The 20,432-nt window shown below is 36.5% G+C and overlaps 1 protein-coding gene across 2 annotated transcripts in view; it reads right to left on the bottom strand.

The window, feature by feature from the left end:
• Nucleotides 1–4,559: 4,559 nt before the first annotated feature.
• Nucleotides 4,560–20,432, bottom strand: part of sema5a (sema domain, seven thrombospondin repeats (type 1 and type 1-like), transmembrane domain (TM) and short cytoplasmic domain, (semaphorin) 5A) — a 158,142-nt gene continuing 142,269 nt past the window's right edge. For both annotated transcript variants that reach the window (XM_077244513.1, XM_077244512.1), the window contains exons 17-22: nt 19,402–19,611; nt 14,389–14,559; nt 11,710–11,865; nt 10,903–10,947; nt 9,570–9,781; nt 4,560–5,785 (exon numbers count right to left, since the gene is read on the bottom strand). In XM_077244513.1, coding sequence (XP_077100628.1) covers nt 5,666–5,785; nt 9,570–9,781; nt 10,903–10,947; nt 11,710–11,865; nt 14,389–14,559; nt 19,402–19,611 — 914 coding nt within the window. In that variant the 3' untranslated portion in view covers nt 4,560–5,665. The remainder of the gene's footprint in view (nt 5,786–9,569; nt 9,782–10,902; nt 10,948–11,709; nt 11,866–14,388; nt 14,560–19,401; nt 19,612–20,432) is intronic.

The raw sequence follows: 20,432 nt of genomic DNA, 5'->3' as shown, positions 1-20,432 counted from the left end.
CCTAAGCCCATTTGTTTTACTGTGATATGATTTCCATGAGGCTCACCAATTTTTCAAAAGAGATGTGCGATCACACATCTCGAGAAGGTTAAAAACTCTGGCCTTTATCTTGTCTTTCATTTATAAGCTTTTTCATTGAGATCTTACTAGAGTCAGAATGATAACTTACCTGGTAAATATTTGAAGACAAACTGTGCTTTGGAGAAAGTGTTTTATAACACAGCAGCAGTGCATCTGAGAGAACTGAGGTGGAGGAGCTGTAAGAGAAAGCCAGGGTTTTTTTTATTAGATGATAGTGAAATTAATCATGGACTAATAACAAGAAAGATGAAAAATATGTCATCAATATTTACATAAATTAAAATATAAATAAATCAAATTGAAGTGCACATGTTCAATATGTAGCAAACATAAGCAGTTATGCTTTTTATCATTAATCCAAAGAAATCATAAGAAGATTAGACGAAATTAAGCAGATCTTTAAAGGAACAGTTCAACCAGAAATTACAATTCTGTCATCATTTACGGAACTAAATCAGTTTGATAATAAATGAAACGTCACATTATGAGTGTTTTTCCCCATTAAAAATTGTTACTTATTATTTATCCAAGGAATCTTAGACAGACAGACAGATGGATAGATAGAAAGATAGATATAAGTTTTATATTGTTACCAACCTGTGGTGAGTACTATGCTTTCCCAGCATGCATTGCAGTATAAATAAATAATGTGAACTACTGCTTTACTGTTCACAGTTTAACGGTTTACTGCATTATTTGCACTGGTGATTGATGATTATTTTGTGCATGTCAAAATGGTGTTTTTGTTTAATCACAGTTTACTTTGACTTATGATCATGGTTGGATAACGCACTAGTCTGGTTCGGGCTCTCAGGGTGTTTTGGTAAATATGTACTATTCATTTGTTAAAAATGGCATGCCTGAATTGCTTTATTTAAGACTTTTCTAGTCTGTAAACATGGTCTGAAATGACTAATGTGTCTCTCTGACCCAGCGCGCACCTCATATTGACATGCTTGATGTAAAGCCAACTGGTTCGACAAACAGCCACCCACACGGACACAAATTGGTATAGTTTCACAGACGGGGCTTCGATTAGAAACGTAGAACTCTGCTTTAAGATGCTAGGTGTTATACTTGAAATTATGTTTATGTCATCACATATTGTAACATAGCAGGAGCTTAAGAGATGGCAGGCATAGAGTGGATTTAAATGCAATGGGCTTTGCATTTAAATGCAATCGACAACTAACATCAACTGACGAGGAACAAGGGAAACACAAGAGCTACAATTGCAAGCTAACAAGACACACCTGGGAGGCTGGGAACAATCAGACTAATCACCAAACGAACTACAAATGTGGGATTAGAAACAGAAAATACAACAAAAGTCCTGACAAGACATGGGAAACATATTACACGTATGTCTTTATATTCAAGTGGCACAGGGTTACCAACACTGGTGTTTGTTTTGGGGTTGTAACACTTACAATTTGTCTACCTGCATGTCATGTGACCATTAACCGTCATCTGAAAACCGTGACCGTGCGAATGTCTTTTTAATTTTGTTAAATATTACATTCAATTCTCAGGGGCTACAAATCAAAGGGGTTCTGCAACGATGCACTGACAAAAACATTTATGATGTAATTTACTATCTGGATCATTCCTATAGAGCATTTTCATATTTCATTATGTGTCTTAATACATTTGATAAAGTATTAAACTCTAAATTTTAAATTAAAAATATGTACTTTTTTCTCTCGCAATTTTACAATTAAGTAAAAGAATTGGGATTTTCTTTTAAATTAAAGTCACGTCCTTTATGACATCATGTTCTGATTCTGTTTTTTAAAACATTGTCAATTTTAAAAGACGATTAAAAAATATAAAAATGAACTTCTTAAAACTCTCATGTTCTTAGTTCCTCACTAAACAGTGAACAGCGTCTAATTTTAACTCTTTTTTATGCTGTTAGGCATCCTTTCAAGTATACCATTGTGTAAATAACAGTTCTAATAAAAATTAATATAAAGAAAGTTCCTGATCATGACCAGAGCATATTTCTAAAAGCATGTTTTACAAAAAGCTTGTTAATTAAGAAAAAAATTACAGAGCAGATGTTTGAGTTATTTCTGAAATGCTGAAGAAGATTGTTGAATGTTAAAACACATTTTTAACATTTAACTTGTTACAGCACAAGCAGTGAAAATCTGATTTGAATGCATTGAGCGGCTGTTGAAATCAATGCTGGTGCTCAGTTAAAAGCACAGTAGCCTGTGGGGGAATCATTAGATTCAGATACGGATACTGCTTCAGTCAATGCCTGCTTTACCACCGCTCTCATCAGTGTTGCCAAGTCCACGGTTTTCCTGCAGAATTGGACTAGTTTTACACTTGCCACAGGTAGTTTTTCTAGTCAGTGGGTTTGAAGCAATAGGGCAGGTGTTTATTATGCAGACCTGGCAACCCTGGCTCTCAGCCGGAGTTATTCTTATATCACACTACAAAAACAATCACTAAATAAAATAGATATAACTCACAAAACATGCTTCATATTTACACCTGGTTGTGCGTTAGCTGGCTTTTGTGTTGATTATCCTTCAACAATTTCAACATTAACTGCTCTATAAGGGGTAATTTGGAAATAAAAATAAATCGCTACAGGTATTTTGGAAGGTTATGACTTTGTTGTTCTTCCTTCCAATATTTATGATAATTTTCTGTTCCTCTTTTTTCTTTTTCTTTTCCTTCCCCTATTAGAATATGGTATTGTGTGAGTCTCTGTGTATAAATACATTTATTCATTTGAATGCATTTATTAATTTGAATGCACCTCAGGGGAAACCTGTGATTTCAACACCTCTAGACTCTAGTTCACACAAACATGTATGAGTAGATCTATGATACTCAATTACCATCTCACACAGGTTAAAGAAGCTAACGGAGAGTTCTTCTCAAAAAAGGCAGCTACTGTGGTGTTTATGCCCAATTAGAGCAGCATAGGCTCACTGGAAAAACATGCCTCATACCTAAGTTTTTGCAAAACTACAAAAACATAGTCTATACACTGCAGTGTCCAGCTGAGATGAACACTTTGGCAATAAAACACAATTAACTTTTATTCAGAAGTGAGCATCCCTATGCCCTACACAGGGCCGGCGCTCCGCACATGCACATCACGCACTGCGCGTAGGGCACCAAAAAATCTGGGTCGTGAAAAATCCTCACAATAGGCTAGTGGTATAAATAAAATGTCTAAAGCATGTTAATATACAAAAGCAATACAAAAGTAATATAGGCCTAGACCAAATTAGTCGAGAAAAAGGTGAATCTCCTGTGCCATTCTCCCTCTGGTTTTAACGGGTGTCCGGGGGTTACTCCCCCGGGAAATTTTGAAACTTGGGCTGTTTAAGATGCAGTTAGTTTGTTTGAGAAGAAAAGGAAGACCGCTTAGATACGTTTTTTTCGTTGTTGTTCTATGCGGATAATGCGGTCGTTTTCAAGAGGCATAGGCCAAGGCCCAAGGTCGACATCTGTTGGTGAAACTGCAATTAGGAAAAAAAAAAACCCCACAATCTTTGTGTTTGTATATTTTCATATTCACAGAGTTGTCAAATTTTTAGGGCTGGGAAAAGATTAATCGCATCCAAAATAAAAGTTTGTGTCTACATGATATAGGCCTATGTGTGTGTACTGTGTATAATTATTTTGTATATAAATACACACACATATGCACGTATATATTTAAGAACACGCTCCGAACCATTGACTCGGAACAAAAGATTCGTAAAGGTTTCGAAGCAGTGTTTTGAAATTGCCATCACTAACTAAATAAGCGTTTCTGTTCAGAACCATTCAACATGATTTCGTTTTTGTTTATGTAACGCGTTAAAGTATCCGTTTTTTCCCGACCCTTAAACAGGTTCAGAGCCTCTACAAAACACTTTTACCAAAGTGCATGATTTGTAAAATTAAGAATTTTTGATGGATCACATAATCAGCTCCATCTATGACAAGTCTGACATTTACTCAATTAGCTCACCTGATATAGAGTTGCAGTTTCGATGCGGAGAGCTGAGGTCCGTGAAACACTACACTCCACAAGAGCTCACACAGGAAGATAAAACGGTATGGTTAATTGCTTCAGCAAACAAGTTTAAAAAAATCTCACTTTTTAGTTTTAGGGTAGGGGACTAGTAGGTCTTCGTTAATTTCAAACGTGATAGGGCATTAACCTTTTGTGCTACTCGCATGCATTTCTTTTCCAAACTACAGTAGGCTACCCTACGTAGGCCTATAACCAAAGTAATACAACGTTGCCACATGCACGTTCATCCGTTTCAGAGAAAATAGAACGTGTTTTTAACGCCACACACTGGAAATTTCACTTCGAAAGTGTCGCGAAATCTATTTGATTGTGTGAATATAATTTAACATTGTGGCCACAAGCAGGGTTCCCAACCAAAGCTGGACTGACTAAATATTTGAATTCAAGCAAGAACTCATGTAACATTTCACTGATCGAACACAGTGACTTATATGAAGCAATTTTAATTTATGCACATAAAACAAGCAAACAAAGTTTTACAAGTAGAAAAGAATTAGTAGAAATTGAAAAAGTGTATTCCCAAGCACATCTCCATGATGGATGGATGTTAAGTTATAAGTAAATTCATTGAAATATTTTAAAAATGAAAGAAAATAGAGCTGAAAAGCAGTTTTTGTGCTGAAAGCTGTTTTTTTTTACAGATAATACTCATTTCCTCATAAAATCTTGAACCACTAAACATCTAAACAAATAGAAACATGTTGATAATATTCAAATAATCAATGTTTTACATAAAAAGGTCCTGTAATGTTTCACATTCTCTCTTTTTTGCAGACCTTACACCACAAAGACAAATGTTAATAATATGACAATTCATGTCTTGTTTTGGTGACTGAACAGGGTTACTTTAAAATACTTATTTTCAGAATAGACTCAGTTTTAAAAGCTACACTGACATATGTGTCATGAAAAGTGTATTGTACAACAAAAACACAGAGATTCCCACCACTGCTAAGTGCTCGACTAACAAGTGCCCCTATAATGAGAGATACATGAACACATTTTTCAGACACCTTGGTATCTACATATGGATGGTGTGTTGCAAAACCCCATTTTAGGGCAGGCAGAAGCACTGGAGACCACCGTAGGTCCTCAGTGAGGCACAGGGACTTCTGATTCGGCATAGGAGACAAAGCAGTCCGAGAAGGCTCCACCCATTTAAGACAAAGGCCCGCCCACAAATACTGGTATGCGACCAACCATGCAAAAAGCGACGATAAAGAAAAACACATTAAATGAGAATCATGCAAATAGTCCATGTGCCATCTCTGGAGCGAGAGTTTATCGGCGTCACGGTTGAATCAGATCGCCTGTTTTATTTGTTCATCATTGTTCAATTTCATTTAGTGATGTCCACACAATTGGAGAGCACGATGTCCTTGTTAACTCTGAAAATGGTTCTGTACAGCTTTATTGAAATTTGATGATGGTTCCAGTTAAAATGTCTTTTTATTTATCCAGGCAACCCACAAAGAAAAATCACTAGGTGCTGAAGTTGATGTGGGGAAGATGACTGGAATCACAGATCCATTTTTAAAAGTCGTCATATGTGTTGACGTCAGTGAAGTATGCGTTGGTATATGTTTTTCCTGCTAGCTGAGGGTTGAAATACTTATTTCTTTCCTCCAGGATCAAGTTATTCTTATTGAAAGCCTGTGGATGAAAGAAAAAGGTGTTTCAGTAACAGATAACAGAAATGGAAAATACTTGATTTTATTATTATTATTTTTTTGCATGGATGAAAAGTATTGTATTGGGTTGTGGATCTAGGCAAAGAAGAAATCAAATCACAAATCACTTGAAAAATTCAACAGAAATCTTGCTTTGAGACGGAATGATGGTCAAACCATGAAAAGGGTTTAACAAAAGACTGATCCACTTGACTGACTATATTACTAACTTAAAATATCGGCCAAGGAAGTTAGTATCGTTCACAGGAAAAAAAGAGCAGTCAAAACGTCACAGCATCAAGACAACATGGAAATGGCTAAGTGAACAAACTTTTTTATACAAAACCAGAAATGGATTTTTGCTGTTTCTGCCACTCACATGCTCAACATGGTTTCATTGTAGCTCTGTATCAGCAATTTAAAGAAGACACTTTTTAAAAACAATAGTTTTTATTAGATAAGCAATTAAAATGACTGAAATGTATTTATTATAAACTGATTATTTAACTAAATAAATTAGAGGTTTATTCAGTTTTTAAAAAAAGACACCAGTTTTAATGTATGAAATAGAAAAGTGACTTATGGTGACAAGGTTGTATATTAAAAAGGTTAAATATAAAATAAAATGTAAACAAATAAATAAAAAAAGACTTGTTTTGATAAATGAAATAAAGAAAAAGAACTTTCTGTAAGCTGACAAGCTTCATAAATATTACAAGATTAAATTAAAAAAAAATATTAAAAAAATGAATAAGATGTTTCTTTTCAAATGGTTATTAAAATAACAAAATACACCAAAATATTTAAAGATAATGATGAAAAGGTATTTATTCAGTCTTTTGTTAAACAACAAAGTCTCCTACATAGCCTAATTAGAGAACAATTAAAAGCAAATGTTACAAAGCTGTAAGCTAAAACCGAGCTCAGCGGGGTGGCAATAACAAGCAAGCAAAATAATAATAATTTAGAAGAAAAGACTAATCCGATTTACAAGGTAGAGAATAAAAGAGATGGGGGAAAAACTCATGCAACAAAATGGTAGTAGACAGCCATAATCACAACACCAAAATTACACTGCCCTCTCACAAGCCTGACTATCTGCTCTGTGGGATGATGGGAGATGCTGGTGACATATGCAGACAGAACGAATGGGCGAGCACACCTGCCACGTACACGAGGGTCAGGGGAAGGAGAAGGGATTCACGAGAGGTCTGAGAGTCAGAGGAGAGGATGGTAATGCTGGTCAAGAGTTAGTAGAAAATCTCCAGGCCTCGTGCTACACCAGTGTTAGAAGACAAAGGCTGGCAAATGTGGTGCTCGTCCAAAGGCAAGAGAACGGAAACGTCAGGCTGAAAAGAGGAATGGGGCACAATCATCCTCAGGGTAGCAGGAGGCGGAAAGAAGGCCTGAACTGTCGTTTATGGTCTTTTTGTGAAGGTATCATTAAAGTCAACATGAAACGGCCCTGGCAACCCATTTTACTTCCTTAATGTGACAAATTTCAATGTGAAACATAGTAATTAACATGACAAAATGTTATGCAGGAGTTGATTTAATCCATAATGCTGTTTTATTCCAGAATGGTCAATTGCGTCTATTTAGCTCGAAAAACACAAAAACTTTTCAACTCACTTTTAACTCTTTTCCCGCCAGCGTTTTGGAAAAATTTTGCCAGCCACCGCCTGCATTTTTGATCATTTTCACAAAATTCTGGCTCCCAGAATTTTTTGTTGAATGAATATCTGAACATGCAGTATGTCAAACGAAAGAACAGACCCTCCACTTTTAAACAAAATTTTTATTCTAGCTTCATGCATTCTTTTTTATCAACACTTGAATATGGATAAGTTTAATAAAAAAAAAAGCAACATCTGAGCAAAAAGCTAAGAAAAACACGTTTTTGTCAAAGACATCCAGATCGGATTCAGAACGATCAAAACATAAATCAAGTCCATTAACACCCCTAAAGCTTCACAGTCCTATATCTCGTCCTGGGTCGACATTCCATTCATTAAAATTAGGCAGTTTTGATTTATATGCTGCATAATGTTGATAAACGCGTTATTTTACATAATGCATCTGCTTACAGATGATATCGTTTGTTTCTGCTTCTTTTTCGCCTGTATTTTGATCAGGAGATTCAGTACTCTTTCAGAAGAAGCATAATAGCGCCCCATAACGTATAACAGTGAAAATACGGAAAACCAGAAAATTCCGTCAATGTTTTCTCACAAATGACGAAGATTTCTGTCAATGGCGGGGAAAGACTTAAAAGCATCATGACGTTGGTAAATGTATTGCTATTTGTTATACTAAAGTAACTTTTTGTTACATAAAAACCAAAAAAGAAAATGTTGTCATCATTTACTCTCTTATCATTCTCTTATAATTTTGTATTTTTCCATCCATTGAAAGTTTACACAACCTAAACTTTTTACACATCAAAAATTAATCCATATAATTAAGTAATCCATATGTAATCTATCTCTTCAGAAGACTTTAACTGTTCAATTCATACGGATTACTTTTTGGATGACTTTTTGATGTGTGAAAGTTTTGGTTGTGTGGACTTTCAATGATAGAACAGAAATGATTAGAGAGAAAAAATGAATAAAAGTGCTATGGGTTTGTCATGAGGGAGAGTAAATGATGACAGCCATTTCATTTTGGGTGAACTCTCCCTTTAACTTTAGGCAGCTTTAAATTGCTTTAAACTGGATTTCCTAAGGCAGTGGCCTAAAACAATGTCAAACCAGCTTTTTGGCTATTAGTTAACATTATTTTCCTTTTTTAACATGGTCTAGGTGACGTTAGCCATTTCAGAAGTATTTTCAAATCATCTTGATGAAATATTATAAAGTTGTTTTTTCTTTGGAATAACATATTGATGAATCATGCACAGTAACATGTATTAAGAAAGTAAATAAGGGCAATTTTAATGTCATGTAGCCTTTAAAGATCCTGTATGGGAAAATATATTCCATACTTACAGTAACAAACTGACAGCATTCAGAAGAAGAGAAAAACAATACGACAAGTAAGTTGTGCATGGCAATAATATTGTTTAGCCTTGAAGTTTCATTCATTCTTGTCATCAGTGGAGATGAAGCTGAGCTGGTGACTTTCTACGGTCTCAGGACAGTAAAAAAAAAAAAAAAAAAAAAGTACTTTGCTATATTACCCTTCTGGGCTCGGGATATTGTGTAAATGAGGCTATTCTATTGCAATACATCCAGCTGATGAAATATGCAACTTCACAAAAGTGTCTGAACAAGCAATAACTGAAGAGCACTTTCTGTAATTAGTCATGAGTCTTGTATTCAAGTCTAATGAAGCATTAACTGTCCTTCTGACTAAATGTGAAAAATGATGGTGAGCTTTATTTTTGCTGTGCTTATGAAAAAATTATCCATGTGTCTAAATCTCAGTGTGTTGCATTATGTAATAATAAACCTAAATTTAAGAAAAATAGTACATTTTTCAGGGTTAAAGTAGCCTTACAACAATAATATTCTCAGAAAACTACCGACATGAGCTGTATATTGGTTTCTGATTTCATTTGAGACAATCTCACACAAACACTGAGTATACAAACTGAATCAAAACTTTTCAAATTACTTATGAGAAAGCAGTGTATGAATGTATGAATTGATTTAGACACAAGACAGAGTCGCACACACTCACACATACAGATCGCATACTGTATCCATCGTCTTATCTCTAGAAATAAACAACATTTCCGGATAGAATGAATGAATAACGCCCACCTTAATGGCTTCAACTGAGTCGTACTTGTCCAGTTTGTTGATGTGGTTGGTGATGCTGGTGTTGAGGGGGGCGGCGGAGATGGGATGGATGACTGTGGCATCATGGGACTGCTGCTGGTATCTCTGACAGTAAGTGTACACCAGTAGGGTCACCAGACAGCCGAGTATAGAGCTGCTCAGGCCCACGGCGATCATGTGGAACACGTTGAAGTCTGGCAAAAGAGGCAAAACAGCTAATGGCTAAATGATCTGATGCAAGCAAGATGGCTGTGGATTCAAGCATTGATCCTAAAGCCAGTTGATATCAATCATCCATTACCTGAGCCAATTAAACCTTAGTAAATGACAGTCAGTATTGCTGTTGCCCTGTGAATCTGCATGAACAGCCAATAATTGCTATTAATGGGTAAAATGTTCTACTACAGATCATTCCAAATGTGCATTTGTTTAATGGTTCCCAAAAAAGCACTGAGGCACATTGTCTCGGCAATCAGTGTTGAACATCATTTTTGCTGCACACTGGATAAATTGCAACTAGAATTATGTTCTTTGGAATACTGGATTCTGATTGTTCAACTGTGACAGTGAGCAGTCAGATGTTTTTCTATGATAAACATTGAACCTTATGTTTCACTGCTGTTCATGGAAACATCGCTGCTGCTTTTCTCTCTCTGTTATAAAATTGACCTTGGAGTTCATTTTAATATAAACAACTGTTCACTATGTTTTTAGAAAGAAGTCTCACCAAGGCTGCTTTTATTTGACAGTAAAAACAGTAATATTGTGAAATATTATTACAATTACAAAAACTGTATTTAATACATTTTACATCACAATATAAATATAATCAAAGTCTTCAGTGTCACATGATCCTTCAGAAATCATTCTAATATGCTGATTTGGAGCTCAAGAAACATTTATTATTATCAATGTTGAAAACAGTTGTGCTGTTAATTTTTTTTTGTGATTTATTTATATATTTGTGATACCCAAAGTTCAAAAGAAGAGCATTTATTTGAAATAGAAATCTTTTGTAACATTATAAATGTCTTAACTTTCACTTTTCATCAATTTAATGCATCCTTGCTGAATAAAAGTATTAATATCTTTCAAAAAAAAAAAAAAAAAATCCACAAAAAATGGCTTTTTATTAGCCGAAGCTTTCAGCTGATCTTAGCTATAGCTTTACTAACTTAAATCAATATTTCATGTCCATATATTTATTTATTTGGCAAGTAGCCGTGTATTAAATGGGATAATGTACAGTCAAACCCCATCAGAGTGATAACAAGGCTGTTTGTACACTACTTGTGAGTCTGCATACACTGCTTACCTCCACACCATCTTTCCTCCTGACTTGAACGTGCAACAGACGTTTCTGAGAAAAGAAAATCAAGGGAGATGGGAAATGAATCCGTCAGGCTGATAAATGAGATCTTTAGAAGTTGCAGAACATTATAGCCAGCAAATTTCAAGCTCAACCCATTATCACGAAATTCAAAGAGCTGAATGAGGAAAGTGGCACCTGTGACTCATTTTTATGATCAGTAATGGAAGTAAATGAGATATAAAACGTTTCTAATGAGTTGTAATGGAATGTTACTCTGTGAAAGATACAAGGACTCTGTGGGGCAGACAATATTTACACAAGATTTACAGAATAGTCTTAAAAAATCACTCCCTGTGCTAGGATGTAAGCGAAAGCAAGGTAATAACTCCCCTGATGATCATATGTTTAGTTTTTCCATCTCTACAAAATGGTTTATCACATAATAAGTCATTTTCCAGATGCTTATCATCAGAGCAGGAAGTACAGTTATTAAGATGAGATGTTCCTTCTTTCAATTAGCTACCTCATGTTTGAGTTTGTAAAACTTGTGGTTGGACTTCTCTCTCACAGCAGAACTATCTCAGGTATCAAGTTTATGAATGCAAATGCTACATGAAACATACCACTGTAATGCATTTGTTCGATCGTGCCACTTAGACAAGGCAGGAGATGAGAGGCTAATTATCCCTGCACTGCAGAAATCAATGGTTTGGTGTGTCTCGCATTACTTCTTGTCAATAAGGGAAGATCCTTGTTTGTCCAGGGGTCGATATGGCAAGTGTTAGGGTGTGTATATGTGTGTGTGCCCACCTGGGATGAAGTTGGAGATGGGCAGACAGGCACGTGTTTCACTGCTGTTGCCAGAGCACTGGTTGCCGGTAGGAAACAGGATGTCACAGTGCCGAAGGCGAACTTGAGAACCTGATGAGTCACAGGGGGACCATTCAGACCAATCAGACCAGCTCTCTGTAAATGATGACAAAAAATCCACATCAGATGCAAAGTTATGTAGAGGGGACGGAATGTGACGTGCCCATCTTATTTAGTATTGTTAATGCAATTATGTGTTAAGATTGACATTTATTAATTTTCGTTTCATATTATTTATCTATTTTTGCGTCATCTGAAGACAGTTACCTCTGATAACAGATCACTCTAAATTGTAATGTGGACTCATGCATTTTCTGTAAAGCTGCTTTGAAATGATGTGTATTGCGAAAAGCACAAATGAATGTGAATGTGAAGAAAATATACTTTTACTATATAAAATAAAAAGGATTTGTTTTATAGGAAAAAAAATTGGGCAAAGTGATTCTGATTAAAAATTAGAATTTTTTTTTGAAAATAAAGTAAATTAAGAGAGTCAGGACATATACTGGCTTCATTTTAATTAGAAGGTGACTTTAATGGTGATAAACCCTGCTAAATAACATCTTAAAGGTTCATGAAACACTGAACTACATTTTCTGAGATTTTAAGAGAGGTGCTGTGCAGTTATTTCTGCTTTAAATTACAACTGTCACAGGATAGGTGTGTAGTATAAGTGTAGTTTAAGGCAAGCTAACAAAACCATGCATAACATATTTGTTCATTTTGATGTGTGCAATGATGAATAGCATTATGCATTAGTGGGGAACTTTTGCATTACATTTTAAAATGTAATTTATCACAATATAAATATAATCAAAGTCTTCAGTGTCACAAATTATTCTAATATGCTGATTTGAAGCTCAAGAAACATTTATTATTATAATTTATTTATATATTTTTAATACCTATAGTTTTGTCTACAAAATTTTGCTGAGCAATGGTAAATGTGACCTTAAAACCAAGAAACCAGGGGCCAGATTAACAGTCTGCACCAAGATTTACTACAATGAAAAGGCATGGACACAGTTATTTTTGTGGCTGACCTTTTTGCACATGCATTTGTAGGAGTTTCCCTGTCAGATTGCTAAATGTATGGGCAGAGAGTATTTAAATGAATCATGTAAGGTGATTTACAAAGGATTGTGGTAGTCAAATCAGTGGTATTTGTGCCAATATTTACCGCCCCCAAAAAGCATGTCTGATTTTGCGCATGACATGACAATGAATTTATGCATTTTTAGTAGATCACCCAGAAAACTTTCGACTCAGATCAAGCGCTCCTATTATGCCGGCTTCAGACTACACACATTTTTTGTCTGTTACGACAGTCACTGTGTCAGATTATGCGATTTTGACTCTAAATTCTTGTCGTGTCGTGGACAAGAAACATGTCAGACTGCACGTTGCTCCCCGACCAATCATCGCTAGTCTAGACGTGTGATGTCATCAAGAAGGCGGAACTAGTGACTGACTTCACAAGAGTGTAATTTATGTTTTTTTACTCTGTTGTGGGAAACATCATAGGAGTATTGTTGCCATAGCTCCACGAACCTTTCCTCCATTGCATAATTCCACCTATCAGCACCAATACAATCATCTCTCTTTCATTTCGCCATGTTTGATATACGGAAGAGCTTCTTGGCTCTATTGGTGGAAAATTGAACATGCTAGTCTTTCTGTCGTGAAGCATCGCAAATGTGGCGTCGGTTGTTGTCCACTATGACACATTATTTGAGATGCGTCCCGACGGCCATTGTCGTTTACGAATCACCACAACACCCTACGTCAAACGGATCGTGGCAAAATCAGGCTGATATCGTACAGTCTGAATCCGGCATTAGATTGCGGCAGCACGCAAATTTGCCCTGTTAAGTAAATTTGGCCCCAGACAACATTAGACTTTTATTTTCTAGCAGGAAAGGCTTAAAATTGAGTCATGTGGTTATCGTAGAAGAGAACTGATTATCTATTTGGCCTCATAGCTAATTTAAGCCAAACCTATACATTGGAGCATAAAAAGGTTGAAATTCAGCTTAGGAGAACTTCTACACAGGGTCTTCTGATTAGCATTCCCCTCATTTATCCCGTCCCCCGTCTCCCGACTGCACTGTACAGCTACGCGCGAGCGTGTAATGAATGGTGTGACAGATAGACCTGAACGCAGCTAATAAAAGGTCACTCCGTAACCTCACTACACTTCTGGCTAATGGATGGACTGACATTTGAATACAAGCTCTCTTCTCCCATTCACCTTTCCGTGGATCAATGTGCGAGGTTTGACTCCGTCATCAATCGCCTTATCTTACCCTCCTCTATTGCACTCCCTGCTGCGAGCTTATGCATATTATCTTCGTATCGCAAGCTCGGCTTTACCATTTGCTTTTCTATGATGTGTGACATTTTGATTTCCTCTTCTTTCATTCCCCCACGGGCCGCTTTAGACACGAGACATGTCGAAAGGAAAGCAGGTACAAGACAAAGGCTTCCTATCCGGAAAAAGCCATGTAATTTCCTGTTGGAGTCAAGGTGTGACTGTGTGTGTGTGTGTGTGTGTGTGTGTGTGTGTTTGAGAGTTCACTTAGGTTGAGTTCATGCATGTGATAAAGTGTGTGTGTGTACCAGGGCAGGGTTGGATGTTACAGAGAGCCTCTTCAGTATGCAAACCCAGGCAGATGTCACCTCCGTAGGCAGGTGGAGGGTTGTTACAGGTGCGTGTGCGCATGTAGTGTCCTCCTCCGCATGTCACTGAGCATTTAGACCAAGGTGACCAGCACGACCAGCTCCCATCCACTGAAAGATAAGGAAAAGAGGACACTCAAATTACTACTACACTCGTGTCATGAATCATTTCGAGACTAGCGTCTGACATTTCTTTTAGTAAATAGTGAAACTATTTTTGGGGACAAGTTTGAGGGTGATTGCAACTATATAAATGTGTAATAATAGTTTATATCGATAGAGCCAAATGCATTTTTTCCCCCTCTACCCTTTTTCACACTTTTGCTCCGATAAACATGTTTAGTGTCATTACATAAATGGGACATATGATGGAAAACAGGATTTAAAATAAATAAAATAATAAAATTAAATAGTTCAATTGAAAATGTGCACATGCTCCCATAACACGCGGAAAATGATCTGCAAAAACAAGCCATTCAGAAAGCAACATAATATGTTATTTGTAATATCAGCACCCATTCAATGTTCAGCAATTTAGTGAGGCTGTTACTCATTCCACATTCGAAGAGGTTAACCAATCATAGCATAGCTCATTTACATATAAAACAATGTTAAAAAGGTGAGATATTTGAAGAAAATAATCAGGCAGAATAGCCTAAGCTGATTGGATGGTCTTAGGGTTTTGAACATTTTTCTGCTGGCCAGGCTGGGAGGCCATCTTAAACCAGCTAAGGCAAGACAGTCATAGGCTGGTTTTAGCTGTTTTTTTCAGCAGGGTTATGGCTGTTTTTGATCATGAAACAATGATTATACATGTCTTTGAACCAATTAATTTAAATAGATCCAGGACATTTATGCATCTAGTACCAAGATATGAATGAATTAAATCATCCAGGTTATCTCTGGTACAATCACTACAATGGTGTCAAAACAAACTAAATCCAGATGCTGAGAATCAGGGGGACGATGAAAAGAGAGGCTGTTCACACAATCTGCTCCGGAGCCCTGCCTCTCCCTGGCGCTCTCACACTGACCCCTGCTCTAATTAATGAGGCTAAACGAACCATCAATTCACTCCCTCCTCTCTTCAGCGAGTGCCAAGCTCAGGGTCATCAACCTCGACAACTGGGGGAACATAGAACAACTCACAAAACACACTACCACTGCCTTAGTGCTAATTAAAGGAAAACAAGCATATTCTGAGTCTTATTTTACATTAGCATTAGCCCTGACAGGTTTGTAGAAGAGGTGCGAGAGCTTATGTCACTGACATGAGTAGATTTCGGCTGTGTTTAGTATGGAATATTAGATTACTGATTGCTGTATTCTTCACAGTATAATGCCTATACTATAAAAAATGAATGCTAAATGGTATAAAGTATGAGCAACAAATCCAATTTTGTATTAAAATGTCTTAAAGGGTTAGTTCACCCTACAGATGAAAATTCTGTCATCATTTACTTTGATTCTAAAGCCATAAGACTTTGGTTAATCTGTGAAACAAAAATTAAGATATTTTAAATTAAACCTGAGAGGTTTTCTGTCCCTCCATTGAAAGTCCAGGTAATCAAACTTAGAAGATCTAAAAAGGTCATTAAGGTATGGTAAAATGAATCAATATGAATCGATAGGTTTAATCAAAGTCTTGTGAAGAAGAGACACGATCGCTTTATATGATGAACAGATTTAATTTAGGCTCGTGTGTGTCACATTGCTGTTTACAGCAAACCATATTGGTTCACGTGAATCATGCATGCATGTTTGAGCTTCTGTGTTAACAATGTGTGATGTGCTCTATGTACAGTGCTGGTCAGAATTATTTGCCCCTTTGGTAAATAGGATCAAAGATGGTTATAAAAAATAAATCTGTATTGTTAATCCTTTTGATATTTTATTTAAAAAATGCAAAAATCTAACCTTTCATTGAAGTAAAATAATTGAAAGTGGGGGGAAAATCACATTATGAAATTAATGTTTTTCTCCAAAACACATTGGGAACAATTATTTGCCCCCTTTTATTAAATACTTTTTGCAAATCTCCTTTTGCCAAGATAACAGCTCTGAGTCTTCTCCTATAATGCCTGATGAGTTTAGAGAACACCTGGCAAGAGATCAGAGACCATTCCTCCATACAGAATCTCCAGATCTTTCACATTCCCAGATCCCAGATCTTCTCTTCAGTTCAGCCCACTCATTTTCTATAGGGTTCACAGGTTTTGTGCTCAGTGACCCATTTTTGTTTTGATTTTGATGTTTATTTTTGGATCATTGTCCTGTTGGAAGATCCAAACATGGCCTGTTATGCCCAAGATGTCCAGGACCTCTGGCAGAAAATTAGGGCCACAGCATTAAAGATACAGCAGAGTATTAGTAGTAACAGAATATAAAATAAAAAATAGACTTTTGTCACAAAATACTGTTATTGGTGATAACCATGATATTTAAAAATTTAAATATTTATCTCATGTTAATACTACACGTATGATAATATTGTAAATATTTTATAAAATGGGGGAAAAGAAGACAATATGCCGAGTGTAACTTGTATGTCTTTACCCACATATTAAAAAAATTGTGTTGAGAGATTTTTGGATTTGGTAAAAAAAGTCTGCGGGAAGTGCCAATCAACAGTACGTTTTTTTGTTATGCTTTTGTACAGTTTTGTTTAAAAACTCTCTTTCCGCCACCCTATCCTCGTACTTAGTGTGATTCATTGGTCAAAAAAGAGAAAACACAAAATAAAGTTAAAGATGAATTTAACTGATATCTTAATTTTTTTTCAAATGTACTTTTCTTGTCTGTTGCCTTTGACGTCACACCTCAGTATAGTTGCTAGTGAATATTTTATGATTCACTGTATTTCACATATTTCGTGAAAAAATAGAACAGGTAATTTTTTGAAAGGTATAAGTAAACAAAATATTGCATTTTACCATCTGTTATAATTTCTCTATTGCGAAAAATGACAAATAAGCTCATGTCGGCCCCTGTGTGACTGATCATCTCATTTCACCTTTATGGCCGCAACAACAGCAACCATGAGACCTCTCTCTGCCTCTCTCAAAACAAAATAATGCATTTCAAAGGTTTGACTTTGAACAAGTCAATATTAAGCTAGGCAGAAGGAACCAATAAAAGACACAGTGAGAATATTGGTCACAGACAAGCTCCAGTTCAAAGACGCTTATGGAGGTGTAGAGCAATTTGATGTGTTCTTTTACAAGCTTTCTGCTGGGATACTCTTGATGAAAGTCATCTGTATTATTCTGTCGTCGTCTGTACAAAGGAGCTATTGAATCTAAGTTCTACTAAGACGTTTCATTGGAAGTAGACAAGGACTGTGTTTACTTAGAGAAGTGCAGAGCACAGTTACTAATCGACAGTGCGCTCAGAGTTTGCTGTACAATATTTTATCTGCCAATTTGGTGAAATTTCAGCGATTCCTGATATGTCGGCAATTACTCCTGTAGTGAAAAATATCAATAAGGCTAATAAGGTCTTAAAACCTCTGGAGGTCTTTGTTAATGAAGCTGTCCTGCTGGTCTCGCTATTGTCACTTTACAGGAAATATGTGATTTCCTGTTAGAAAACAGCTGCCGTAAAATTAAGACTGAGAAGCAATTAGTTTTCCACCATATCATGAAGAGAGACTGCAATACTCTATATAAACTACACTATGCCCTGCTTTGATGGTTGGGGGTGACATTCATCTCCAAAAACAGACTTATTGATTAATTAGGATCGCAAAACAAATTCTGCATTTCCCGATTGTGTCTTGCTCAACGTTAGGTATCATAAAATACCCAAGAAGCACATTTCCATTTAGACAGCATATTTCCAGCACACATAACGATGAGTACTCATTTAATTAGAGAGCTTTTCCCCTCCTTCAACTTTAGAGAGGGTGTACACCACATTGTCACAAGCCTTTTAATGACTGAATCCTGCCTTCACGTCGCTGCCGGTGTAATTAGCCTGAAATGTGATTACACACAACGATGCCACAGAGATTTCTCTCCATTTCCACCAGCAAATTGGGGTCCTCGCACCTTAAAATAGGGAGATCGTCCTTCATGCCTACAAATACTGTACGAGAGAGTGGGCTATATCTTTTCATTATTGTTTGTAGATGTCTGAAATTCTTCTTTATTCCCTGCACACCAGAAACAGTGTCTCTACATTCTTTAAAATAAATGCATGTTCTTTCTTAAAATAACCTTTCTTTTTTTGTGTGTGTGTTTGTGTGTGTGTGTGTGAAGAACATTTTAAAAATCGAAAGAACATTTTTTCTACTATAAACAATGTTTTTGCTTTGCTTTGTTTTGTATGGATGATAAAGGTTCTACATGGAACCCAATAAAGAACCTTTATTTTTTAAAGTGCATGAAATATATTAACATTTGAAGAGAGAATGGATAGGTCTTTATTATATTTGTGTTGTTTGACGGTTTTCAAAGTAAACTGAGTTTATGAATGTGTTTTCCTTTTGCTGGTGCTCAGCCAGATGATGTTAACCTCTTTCAGAAGATTTTCTACTAAGCCGAACTATTTTATAATAACTGACTACCCTATCATATAACCAGTACACAAACAAACAACACATTTCTGTCCTAATTCTGAACTTTTTTTAACATCTAAAAAAAATGAACTAATCACAAGCTGGTTTTGATTAAACATTTTTTTACATTCACATACACACACTTTTTTCATACGACTGGAGGTTTTGGTGAGACTTCTTTAAAAAGCACACACACACAAAAAAAACTTACAGACCCCAAACATTAGAAAAGTAGCGTACAGCTAAATTTATAGGCTAGTTATCAATTCAAATATATGACACTTATAAATATTATATTTCAGACAACTGACAGTGCAACTCCAATGCTTGGAGAAGCTGTGAATGATGTAAAGGTGACTGAAAAGGTGTTTATACGAGGTATATATATGACTAACCTGGACATGGTGTAGTATTGCACTCCTGAAACTCCTGGGCAGGCCCGAGGCAGGTGATTCCTCCATATTTGGGTTTGGGGTTGGAGCAGGTGCGTTTGCGGTTTCGGATACCTGCGCTGCAGTCCCGACTACATTGGCTCCAAGGGCCCCAGACGGCCCAACCTCCATTTACTGTCAATCCAGTGATACGTCCAGAACGCAACAAATCTCCTAAAACAACAATAAACACACACAACAATCAGTTAGCATTAACCTCACTAGACAGGGGAATTCGACCCAGACAGGGTTTCCAATTTCAGAACTTTTATTAACTTTTTAATCCATTATTTCAACAAATGTAAAACATTTGAATCCATACCACCTGAATAGTATTTCCAAAGGTTATCTCGAAAAGCAAAATTAATTCTCTCTTTCATTGTCATTCACAGCCATTTACAACTATGAGATTATTATGTATGTGCAAAAGAACATTTATCTTATCATACAGAGTGTTTTTGCTGCAGAGTATCTGTCTGCACTGTGACCTCTGTGTTCGTACCTCTGACCTTGAGGGAGATTGAACTGTGACAGTCCCTCTGAGCCACAGCCATTTATCCATTCTGAGCAGGCAGTATCGCTACATGGGTCGACCTATAATCTCTGCAGCACCAGAGCGCACAGCTCTCTCAAAGGTAATAGACTACTTCATAATCTACTCACACCTCAAAGCGGGGCGCCCGGCTCTGATGGCTAATGGCAGGGGAACACAGGTGTCAGTGCATGCTAGACCCGCAGGTAAACAAACCTTCCTGCGTTCAATGACTTTAACCAAGAAATTACTGACTACATTGATTTTCCAAAAGTACAAAGTCATATTGTGGAATTGGATTTTGACTTTGCTATGCTTGCTGGCTGTTAAGATGCAAAGCATAGAAGACAAATTGCGATTAAATACTTTGAAATAGTCAGCGCTAAAGTATCCGCTCTGAACTTTCCCGACCCTGATTCTGTGATGTGTTAGACAATGAGATCAGTGGTACATCTGCTGAGTG

The sequence above is a fragment of the Siphateles boraxobius genome, unplaced genomic scaffold (assembly GCF_051911475.1).
Source record: "Siphateles boraxobius isolate OS27281-9 unplaced genomic scaffold, OSU_SipBor_1 26, whole genome shotgun sequence".
Lineage (NCBI taxonomy): Eukaryota > Metazoa > Chordata > Actinopteri > Cypriniformes > Leuciscidae > Siphateles > Siphateles boraxobius.
This window is presented reverse-complemented; position numbering and strand designations above follow the sequence as displayed.